Source organism: Eulemur rufifrons, chromosome 6, assembly GCF_041146395.1.
Source record: "Eulemur rufifrons isolate Redbay chromosome 6, OSU_ERuf_1, whole genome shotgun sequence".
Lineage (NCBI taxonomy): Eukaryota > Metazoa > Chordata > Mammalia > Primates > Lemuridae > Eulemur > Eulemur rufifrons.
Genome location: NC_090988.1, coordinates 77,591,614 through 77,604,487, shown reverse-complemented (window position 1 = coordinate 77,604,487; position 12,874 = coordinate 77,591,614). Strand labels below are relative to the sequence as shown.

Here is a 12,874-nt window from a genome sequence, read left to right as displayed (position 1 = left end):
TAAGAAGCATTACCAGCAGAAATACAAGCAATTCACATGAAGCAACTCTCATAGGATGGTTGACTACAGTTAAAAAAGTAGGCTTAGATTAAGTTGTATAGATTTTATATACAATCTTAAGAAGTTTGTATTTCATACGGTAGGCTTATCGCAGCAAAGAGGTTTCATCTCGCATATTTTCATTAACTGGTAATGACCACCCAGAACATTCTGCAGAGAAGTCATCTAAGGCTGTGTCTTAGCTTAGCAGGAGGGTACTATGATTGACAGTCCACAGTGCATTTAGAAGGAGGCAGTGAAAACAGGAAACCAAATAAGGCATTTGAAGTTCAAGAGTATCACAAACATATTTCTGTTCTTGGGAAAGATAACACTGATGGCACTGTGGAAGACTAGGAAAACTATGGAAACTATGTCTTATTCAGATTAGAATTTTCCTCCTTTCTACCAGTATGATAATGTCTGACAGACATTAAATGTGTTCTGAAAAGTGAATGAAGTGAACAATCAAATAATGGAGCTAGTAAGTGAACAGAGCCTTCACTAGGAGCAGAGCTCAGGAGCTTTAGTGGACAGATGTATTACTGGTATCTGTTTTGACTTCTCAGAATTTTTCCCTTCATTTCCTGTCTCTTTGGCTCTTCTGCATAGGTGAGGTTACCAGATAGATGAGTTTGGAAATGTAATAACTGAAAATATGTAGGAATAAAAAATAGTAATTTCAAAGAACCATTGAATATATGTAATCATACTGAATAGAAATAGCTTTATTAGTTCACTTAATCTGGCTTGCACATTATTTATATTTATTTATAAAATATATATATTTATATTTATAAAATAAAGGATTATTTGTGGATATTATGGAAAAAATAAAATAATCTATTTTGGTAAAAAAAAACAATTTGCCATAATTTTGTTTGTAAGAAATGTCATCCTGATGACATAGTCTACGAATGAAATATCTAGTTATTTAAATAAACATATATACATTGTATTGCATTTAAAGAATAATAGATATAGCATAAGAGATTCTATAAAATGAAAACAAACACATTTGCAAACATCAGAAATAGTTTGTATGTTAACTTACCTCCATCTTGGGTAATAACTGGTAACGCCAAGCTATTTTCATCTTAACATTAGATTCTGGTATTTTATGATTATATACATCTTCATCAAGTTCTTTTTTATAATTATCATTGAGTAATGGTGCTGGAAGTTCCTAAGAAAACAAAATGACACATTATTGAGCATCTATGGTAAAAATATGACAATTTTCTTAAATCATAAATTTAGCAACACTAGAACTTTCCAATGTATTAAAAATTGATGCCTTATAATTGACATAAGCACAAACTCATAACAATATAGATATTTCTAAAACAGAGAAAAAGGACAGAATTTTTTAGCAATGAACTAGAATTTAAAGAAAATATTCCAATATCTATACTCAGAAAAATCAATTGCTATTCCAACAAGAGGCTATGCTTATTTTTTAAAAATTTACACACTTAAAGTATGGAATTTGCACTTAAGTATAACATGTAATTACTGTTATGTTTGCCACAAGGTAAAAATAAAAATGTGCACAATCTGTTTAATGGTTTGTAACTCTAGAAGTTAAAAAACTCATTCACTGAAACAGTGAGTAAGCAAACAACTAAGAATAACCCACATCAAATGTTAGTTTAGCACTTGTAAGCTTATCGCTTTTAACAATAAAAATAGAATTTAAAATTTCTGATTAAATGAAGAGATACTGAATTCTAATTTATTAATTTCAGAAGGGGACCTACTGAGTGACTACAAAAAACACAGAAACATGTTTTTGTAAGGAGGTACTATGAAAATAATTCATACAGAAAAAAAAAAAACTATTATATATCTGGAAGAAAAAAAGCACATGCAATAATTTTGTTTTATTTTTTATTATTAGCCAGAATCATAAAGATAATGTGGGACATTGGATTAGTAAACATAATCTTGTGTTATGTTATAAATTAGTCTAAGTTACAACTTTTACTTTTCAACATCAAATTTACTTAAAGCTTAGAATTATGTCAACTAATCAGCTGAAAAATATATTAGCTATTACATATTTTAGGCACCTCCTAAAAGTGGATTTATCATTTAATTTATGCCAGTATTAGAAACCAGTTATATCATTTAAGCTCTAAATCCATTATTCCTAGCAAGGCATTAGTATCTTCTTTTTCCAGTGGAAATAAATATTTGTGAGGGAATATAGTGTAATATAGCATAGTGGTTACAAGTTTGAATTCTGCAACCAGAATTTTTTTTCAAATCTTTGCTATGCACTAATAGCTGTATCTGGGTTACCTTGACCACCTATTAGGACTCTCTATGTCTCTATTCATCATCTGAAAAATGGAGATAACAGTATCCACTTCAATAGGTTGTGGTAAAGAATAAGTATGTTAAACATATCAAATGAAGAGATTGGTGCTTGCCACATATTAAGAATCAACTAAGTGTTAGATTATGAGAAGTCAGTTAAATAATTGTCTTAATCATTACTCAGAGCTATACATTTTTGTACTGGCAATATTTAGCACAAAATATTTGGATTAACATCTTTTTCAACCCCAGGGATGCTTAATAATAGTTATTACTAGGTAGCCCACAACTCAATAAAAACAACAAACATTTGAAAAATTAATTTTTTCAACAGAGATGGTACATATTTTAAAATTTATGTCGGTCTCATTATTTAAAATACGCCAATCTTAAAAAGAAATGTTCTTACATTAATGTGTATAATATTAAAGAAATAGTCCTAAAATAAAATATTAGAAACTTCTTATTAATATAGGTAACATAGCTAAACAAGATGACATTATTAAAAGATAAGCATATATTCATTTATTTTATTAAATATGTATCTACTCTCATAGTAGATGTTTCACCATATTAAAAACTTTTTATGTATCATGAAAATTATAATGATCTCAATTTTAGTATTGAGAAAACATTCATTCTCTTAAAGATAAAAATTTTCAAAAGATGTACAGAAAGTACACTTTACAATTAACGTCCATGTAAAAGTTATGTTTTCTTATATGTGTATATATATTTTACATTGAGATAAAACTCACATAACTAAATAATTTAAAATTCATTTTAAAGTATAAAATTCAGTGGTTTTTAGTATATTCAGAGTTGTGCAACCACTATCTAGTTCTAGAATATTTTCATCAGTCCCCAAAGAAACTCCATACCCATTAAGCAATCACTCCACATTCCCTCTTCTAACTCCTATCAACCACTAATTTGCTTGCTGTCTGTGTGGATTGTTCTATTCTGGACATTTCACATAAATGGAATCATAAAATATGTGATCTTTTGTGTCTGGTTTCTTTCACTTAGCATAATGTTTTCAATGTTCATCTATATTGTAGCATGTATCAGTACTTCATTCCTTTTCATGGCCAAATAATATTCCATTATATAGATATACTACCTTTTGTTTAAGCATCACTTGATGAACATGTGGATTGTTTCCATTTTTAGCTATCATGAATAATGCTGCTATAAACAATCAGGCACAAATTTTTGTGTGAACGTGTTTTTAATTCTTTCTGGTATAGACCTATGAGTAGAATTGCGGGGTCATAGGGTAACTACATTTAACTATTTGAGGAACTACCAAAATGTTTTCCAAAGTTGCTGCACCATTTTACATTCTAACTAACAATATATGAAGGTTCCAATTTTTCCACATCTTCACAAACAACTGTCATTATTATTTTTTAATAGCTATCCTACTGAGTATGAAGCGGTATCTCAATATGGTTTGGATTTGCATTTTCCTAATGACAATGATGGTGAGCATCATTTCGTGTGCTGGTTTTGCTATTTGTATATCTTTTTTGGAAATACATCTTTCATACTCTGATCCCATTTTTAAAATGTGTTGTTTATCTTTTTGTTGAGTTGTGAGATTTTTTTTATTTATTCTGCATAGATGTTACCAGATATATTATTTGTAAATATTTTCTCCCATTATGTGGGTTGTCTTTTCACTGTCTTGGTCATGTCCTTTGATGAACAAAAGTTTTTTTAATTTTGATTAAGTCCAACTTATCTGTTTTTTTCTTTTGTTGTTTATGCTTTTGGTGTTAGATATTAGAAACTGTTACCTAATCCAAAGTCATGAAGATTGATACCTATGTTTTCTTATAAGAGTTTTAGTTCTTACATTTAGGTCTTTGATATATTTCAAGTGAATTTTTATATACCGTAAGAGGTAAGAGTTCTTACATTTTTCTAAGACTAAAGTATCAGTTATGTTGAAATTATTATTTATTGAGTCTCTACTATGTGCTAAGTCCTGGTCTAGGTTTTATAGATACAGCAGTGAACAAACTTAGTAACAAGAGTACATACATATAGTGCTAAACCTAATCCAGGCACTTTTCTAAGTGCTTTAGATACATTAATTCAGTGTTCATAATAAACTTATGAGGTAGGTACTATTATTATCATCTCCTTTTTACATAATGAGAAATGAAAACATAAAGAGGTTAAGTAACTTGCCCAAGGCCACAGAGCTAGTAAAAGATGGAGCTAGGAATGGGTATGGTGGTTCATGCCTATAATCCCAGCACTTTGGAAGACCAAGATGGGAAGATTACTTGGGCCCAGAAATCTGAGACAGCCTGGGCAACATAGTGAGACCCTGTCTCTACAAAAACATTAAAAAAAAAATAGCTGAGTGTGATGGCGTGCGCCTGTACACCCAGCTACTTTGGAGGCTGAGACAGGAGGACTGCTTGAGCCCAGGAGTTTGAAGCTACAGCAAGTTATGTTTGCACCATTGCACTCCAGCCTGGGTGACAGAGTGAGATCCTGTCTACTGATAAATAAATGGTACATAGATAGATAGATGGAGATGGGCATTTGAAGCTGAGTAGTCCTACTTCAGAGTGTATGCTCTCAACCACCAGGCTATATTGCCTCTACAATAAGTTTCATTTTATTTGGGGAGGAAAAAATAAACAAATAAATATATAATAGGTCACATGAAAATAAATGCAGAAAAACAGAGCAAGGTAAGAAGGCAGGGGCTCTATTTTAATAAAAGTGGTCAGGGATGCCCTCTTTGATAAGGTCAAAACTGATGGAGATGAGATAATTCTATATATAATTAACTGAAATTCTATAAAATATACGACTATAGCTATTTTTCATATAGATATGGTACCACCTATACATAATTAATAATCTTTCAGAAATATATCTATGCTATTCCCTAGGTCATGATATAGTAGAAAGAGTACTAATGCTAGGAGGTTCAAGTGTGTGAAGGATCCAAGGATCTGTAATGTAATCTGGCTTCATTCTTCATATGAATATAGAAGACCTACAGTACAGTACAAAAGGAGTATATATAAAAGGGAACTATATAATATTTATAGTCTATATTTTTATATAGCTCTCCCTTCTCTAAATTACCATTTCACTTTCATTTGTGTCAGACATTTTGGTATTTGGTTACATGCAGCTTCATATTAATTTACATTTATGTAAATTTACAATCATTTACAATTATGTAAATTTATTCATATACATTCATACATTTATAATCTCATTTTCCCATCAGGCCTGTAAGTTTCTTAGGGGTTAGGCCCTTAAGTTTTTAGGGACTATGTGGAAATATATGGTTTTTGTACTTGTTATAAAAATAGCACCATAACAAGTACAAAGAAGATTACTCAACAAATACTTATTGAATTGAACCATATAAACTTCCTGGAAGACTCTCAGTGGGTTGATTTTGTGTTATTCTCAAGGAAACTAATACCACAACTTTCTCTTGGCTCCTTATGTTTCATGTGATAATCTATATCCCTATTAAGTTGTAATTGTTTCTCAGCACAAGTGGTAAGTACATGTTTTCCATTTAATATATTATTTTATTGCAAAATGTTCAACTTATAGTTCATTTCATAATCCTGAAAAATATAAGAAGTTTTCCAGTGGACATATTCTAGAATGTTCTTTAAAAGAAAAAATGATTTAAAAAATAATTGCAAGCAATGCAGAGAAGTACAAAGAAGAACTAGCAACCAAAGAAATGTACTTTAAAACCAATTACCATTTCCCACTCATTATATAGGCAAACAAACAAATAAAACATCTAAAAATACCAACATTGTCAAGAGAGCAGAGAAACTGGGAGCCTCATTCACTACTGGTAGAAAGTTAACAGTTTACCAGTTTTACTACTGTAAAACCATTTTAGAGAAAAATTTGGAAGAATTTCGGCTGAAAATGCGCACATCCTACCAACCAGTGCCTCAGAGAAAATCTCACACACATGCACCAAGAGATACAAAATCATCATTGAGGACTTTAATAATAAAATAATAGAAATAACTTAATTATCCATCAATAGGAAATAGATTAATAAACTGTTATATAAGCATAAAATAGAATAATATATTATTAAAAATAAATAAGATTGATATGAAGTGACATGGATACATCTAGAAAATAATGTTGAATGAAAAAATCATGTTAAAAGTGACATAAACAGTATGATAGAGTTTATGCCCTTCTAGGAGGTAACTCCATGAACTGCAGTGAAAAAAGTAAACAAAGTCCCTGATTTCATAGAGTTACATTCTAGAAGGGTAGTGCTATGAACTTTGAAGAAAAAAGAGGAAAGAAATAGGGAGCAATGGGGGGGATGTATTACTTTAAATAGGGTAGTCAAGAAAGCTCTCCCTGATGAGGTAGATGGATTATAATTTCAATTATTTTTTTCACGGGAGGTCACGGAGTTCTTTTATGTTTAAAAATATTTGCCTTTTTTTAAATACTAGACTAACATTTTAGTTTATGTCATAATATTTTCATTCACTTAGAACTAGGTAGACAGTACTCTACCGCCTTTGGGAAAATAATGATGCTTTAGAGAGGCCTGAAGGCTTCAACCCTTGTAGATGACTTGCTTTTTCTGCCTCAATGCTTGAATAATTCTTCCATCAACAACGTAAATGGGCTATATCTGTATTCAATGCTTTGTATTATTCTCTCCTCCCCCACCTCATAACACTGGATGCTTTTTGAGCTAAAGATTCTTTTTTCTTAATTTCAATTAAAAAATTTCCTTTTGCATTTAAAATTATTTTTCTGTTCCATACTAAAACAGAATGTATCATTGTTAATATGATAAATGTTAGGTGTATCACCAACAGTTGTAAAACTTTACACCGTAAACAATTTAAAGTGTTAAGGGTAAATAAATATGTTTTTCCATCTTCTAGACAAGCAATGATTAACAGAACTTTCTGTGATGTTGGGAATGTGCTATACATGCACTGTCCAATATAGTAGGCACTATCTACTTAAATTTATTTAATTTCATTAAATAAAACATTTCCTACATTGTAATTATATTCTCATTTAACGTTTTAATTTTTTTTCTCTGACTTCAGTGTGACTGTCACAAGGCTGTTCCTTGCTGCTACTTTATTGGGTAATAATGTTTTAATTATGCAATTATCCTTTTTTATCTACTCATGTTTTATTTTATCTTTGTGATTTTATTTTATTGAACTCATGTTCTTATTAAACTCTTCTGTAAACCTCCTATGGAGGAATTTCCTTCTGTTCTTGGATCGTTTTCTTCCAAATTGAGTTTTTTTCTTCTAGTTATAGTTTGATGGCTGTGTATTTTGATATCCACCCACTTTTCTGTACCTTCAGGTTATGTGAGCTTAGCAAAGTTAAATGCAATCTTTTTTTTTTTAGAAGACCTGGGCTCCTTATTCTCTTGTGAGATTTCATGAAATGCCAGACTCCTATGTTCACATCACTTGGTTCAGAAAGCATTCTATTCCCATTCAAGATGTGGTACACTATTAGCTTTTGTATTATATCCCCAATTCAGTGTTGCGTTCCGCAACATTTGTTTTAGTTTCAGAAGATCAGCCCTAATTAATTCTTAAGATTGTCCTAATTCACTGGTCTGAGTGTGAGAGTGAAGCTTGGAACCACACTGAATGGTGAACTTTGGACCCTGACTTTTCTTGTTTTGTTCACTACAACTGATTTTTTTGGAGTATTTAAAATTATTTTTTGTTTGGTAATGTAGAAGAGAGTCTATGATCCATATTTAATATTTTGATATTTTAATCTAAAACTCTTCATATTCAGTAATTCTTAGACTTGAAAAAAATTTGAATATGAAGAGTAAGGGAAATAAACATCGATTACCTTGCCATAGAGAACTATTAATAATTGAACATTCTGTTTAGAGCATTTTAACTATATAAAAACTGTGTACTTACTCATATTGATTGATTCAATTAAATCTATATATTTTAAAGTTATTTTAAGTTCTTGGTTCTTAATTATTTTCCTGCATTTGTGTTATACCAGTTAGCCATGCTGTGAATTCTAATGAAAACTTCTTGAAGGAAATCAAAAGTGCTACTCCAATGAATACACAAATGATAAGAAAGAGAAACAGCCTTACTGCTGATATGGAGAAAATTTTAGTGGTCTCGACAGAAGATCAAACCAGCTACAACATTCCATTAAATCACAGCATAATCCACAGCAAGGTCTCAACTGTTTCTCTTCAATGCTATGAAGGCTGAGAGAAGTGAGGAAACCATAGGGAAAAAAGTTGGAAGGAAGGAGGTGTTTCCTGGGTTTTAAGAAAAGAAGCCTTTTCTATAACATAAAAATGCATGGGGAGGCAGTAAGTGCTGATGTAGAAGCTGCACCATATTAACCAGGAAATCCAGCTAAAATCAGTGATGAAGGTGGTTACGCTAAAAAACAGATTTTCAGTGTAGACTACGATTCCAGTCCTCATGAATAACTTTGAGGGGTTCAAGACTTCAGTGGAGGAAGTAACTGCAGATTTGGTAGAAAAAGCAAGAGAACTAGAATTAGATGCAGAGCCAGAAGATGTGACTGAATTGCTGTCATCTCATGATAAAACTTTAATCAATAAGGAGTTGCTTCTCATGGATAGGTAAAAACCAAATGGTTTCTTGAGATGGAGTCTACTCTGGGTCAAGATGCTGCGAACATTGTTGAAATGACAACAAAAATTTTGGAATATTACATAAACTTGGTTGATAAAGCAGCAGTAGGGTTTGAGAGGATTGAGTCTAATTTTGAAAGAAGTTCTACTGTGGGTAAAATGGTATTGAACAGCATCATATTCTACAGAGAATCTGTAAAAGGAAAAGTCAATCAATGCAGCAAACTTCATCGTTGTCTTCTTTTAAGAAACTGCCACAGCCATCCCAGCCTTCAGCAATCACCACCCTGATCAGTCAGTAGCCATCAACATTGAGGCAAAGCCCTCTAACAGCAAAAAGATTATGATTTCCTGATGGCTCAGACGATTGTCAGCATTTTGTAGTAATAAAATATTTTTAAATTAAAATACGTATACATTTTTTAGACATAATGCTATCACAATTAGTAGACTACAGCTGAGTGTAAAAATAACTTTATATGCCCTGGGAAACCAAAATATTTGTTTGACTTGCTTCATTGCAGTGGTCTGCAACCAAACCTGCAATATCTCCGAGGCATGTCTGTACATCAAGACCCAGGATCAAAAATGAAGCATATAATTACTTTATTTCATTGATTCTAAGACTTGTTTTTTTCTTTACATGTTACCACATCTGAAATCAAGATGCATTTTACAATTGATAATATGTCATAATTGTCAGCCAGGCAGGAGATACAAAGTTATCACTGTCTGTGTACACAAAAACTTGATTGTTATTCTTGGTGTGCAAGGGGTGTAATTCTTCAATATTTCAGCCAGAATCCATACATGGATCAAGTAAGGAAGAATATAAATCCTAGATTTTTAGAATACTTCCACTGATACTAAGAAAATCAAGAACACATCTGCAACAATACTTGCAGAATGAATGTTAATGTTTTAGAATAAAATCTGGTGCAATATTGGAGCATGTTTTACGAAGTAAGTGCTGCATTGCCAGTGTTCTTGATGACAGAGAGAACAGTATGTGAAAAATGTAAATTGTGAAAAACATGGATTGTAATGACTATGATCCAGAGAGTGATTGAGAACAGCAGTAATCTGAATGTGAAGTTTTATGGGTACCTTACACATTTTGCTCATCTTTTTTTACGTACAAGTGTGATACGATTTAAAAAATAAGTCTAAGAAATCTCTTTCAATAAGAATTAAAAATTCTAAGTGAAAAGAAACATTCTCTCCTAAATTATGTGGTAATGATTTTTTCTCGTTTTGGTACACTTAATTATGATGCATCTGACAATCAAAGGCATCTCAGATCTGATTAAGACATGGTATTTCTTTAGTAAGTGGGCCAAAATTCTCTCTAAGTGTTGCATCAATATATATATAAAGAACAATATTTTAACCCATTAGGGTGCAGATAAATGTTATCATGCGAGTAATTTACCCAGCTAAGATCTATGTGAACACCTGGTTACTCTTCAATATTCTTACCATTATTTTAGGCAAAAATCTGACCAAAAATAAAAATTTGATCAATACAAATTAAGAATCATTAGCAGTATGTTTTTTAAATCTTGTGAAGTAGGGAATTAACCTATGCTAGAAAATGGATCCTAAGGCAACAGCATCAGATCATCCTTTACCTCTGAAAAAAAAATCCATTATGTAAAAATTCTATGTCAATGGTTTCAATATTACTATTCATAATGGAAGTGAAAATGACTCAACGAAAATGAGAAGTTGAGGACAAAAGAACATTTTGGTACTTCTGTCTTTTAATACCCAGAGATTTATAATATAAGAGTTTATTCAATATGTTATCATATTTGGAAGTCTTCAAATTTTTGAAGTATGCCAACATTACCCACCCTGCTTACTGTGACTCACTGACCCTCTCAGAAGTGATCATTACTATAATCTGTAATATACCATTTGTTATAATGTCTGTTTCTAATCAAACGAAAAATTTAATTAATGTTTTGATAAAATCTCTATTTCAGGAGAATGCTAAGAATAAAGCTCTTTAATATTCAACTATTACAGCTGTCAATCACAGATCAGTGTCCTCCCTCACACTTTTAAAAATCCCCAGTCTTTGATTTCTAACCCAGAGCACAAACAGAACATAACTGTATTGTTATATCTGCCTTTTCTAAAAGAAAGATGATCAGATTTTTGGTTTTTCTCTGCAATGTGGTACTCAGAGTTATTAAGTATTAGGTAGCAAGAGTCATGAATAAATAAAAATAAAAAGCAGACTTCATAAGTTCTGTACAGAAGATAGGATGGAAAGAAAAATTTTCTCTCTGTTTTAATCAAATGAAACAAGTTAGAAAATTAACATGAATAAAGAAAATGGCACTACCTTTGAACCAAATTATTACAAATTTCTAATACCAAAATATACTCCAGTATTTATGTATATATTTTTTCATCAGATACATTTATCCTTATCCATAAGGTATGTAAATATATTTTTTTCCTTTTCATTTCATGTCTTGCTGTGCTTACTGCTATATTATTTTGTGGTCTTTGTTTTGGCAGATGCACAAGCAAAATCTGATTCCAACAGTTTGACCCTTCTCACTTTTTATGTTCTCTAGGGCATAATGAAACCAAAGATACAATCCCTCAGCAGTTAATGAAGCTTAACCTCACACCCTCTTAATTACCAATGCATTACACCAACTATGGGCATCATACTCTTCTCTAAGCTATTTTACAATTCAGCAGAAGTACTACTGAGCTATTATGTAGCAACATAATCCATGCAGCATGAGAAATCCTTCTTAAAAATCAAATCTTTTGATCCTTGCAGGTTTTGATAACTGTATAATTAATACTACTTAAGCATTATCCATGTATCAGTAAGTATGTTACTTTGTTGGTTTGTTTGTTTTGGCAACGTTTATTTACTGAAAGTTGGAAAAAAGAAAAAAAATCAAAAAATATTACTGATTGCCATAATTTTAATATAAAAGTATGCCAGACATCTAACCTGAATATCCATATATTAAAGGTATATTCCCCATATTATCTACATCTAAAATATTTAGAAATATGGGGGAGGAGTGAGTTAGCTGTTAAAAGCATTCAGGAAAGGGTCACAGAGTTGCATGAAGTCAGGTAAGGGAGTACAGTTGATGCTGCATAAAATAAAGTTTTTAAAACTCATAGATTTTAAGATTAATAATTAGCAAATTAACTTATTCCCATGTATATTTTAAACTGAATTCTGTATAAATAAGAAAATATCTTAGTGTAATTTAAGATGTTTTTCTTGAATATAAGGGTGGCAAAGTTACTGCTATTATAAGAAGAAAGGGTAAAAAACACTTTCACATTGATATAAAAATATTGTTTTAATAAGACTGCTGAGTTAAGCTATTGACAAAAATAATCCTTTTTATTTGGAAAGTACATCACTTATATGAATCTGAAAATAGAAAAAGAAACCAGTGAGATAAGAATAGTGTTTGCAATACTTTTCTGTCAAGCTCTATCACATTTCTCTTTAACATGTAAACCAGGAATGTGTTGAGAAGACTGGATAATATTTCCTTCCTTTTTTAAACTAAGATAGAGGAAAGGAGAAGGATAACGTGGAGAACAGGAAATAGAAATCTGCATTACATATTCAGAAATGAAAGGAAAGAATTACACTAAGAAATAAAAAATACTATCTTCATATAAACACAAATCATAATCTAATTATTTTAAAATATACTCTAAACCAAAATATTTTTAAAAGTACCAATCATAGAAGGATCTCAAAGCAATTTAGATATGTAATCAATCCTTAAATTCTACCCAAATCTGGTAGTTGAGGTTGGGAAAGTGAAGTATAGGCAGATTTAA

General features: G+C 31.1%; 1 protein-coding gene across 2 annotated transcripts in view; it reads right to left on the bottom strand.

The window, feature by feature from the left end:
- Nucleotides 1-12,874, bottom strand: part of ELP4 (elongator acetyltransferase complex subunit 4) — a 213,623-nt gene that overhangs the window by 164,727 nt on the left and 36,022 nt on the right. For both annotated transcript variants that reach the window (XM_069469770.1, XM_069469771.1), the window contains exon 4: nt 1,094-1,225. In XM_069469770.1, the coding sequence (XP_069325871.1) occupies nt 1,094-1,225 (132 nt within the window). The remainder of the gene's footprint in view (nt 1-1,093; nt 1,226-12,874) is intronic.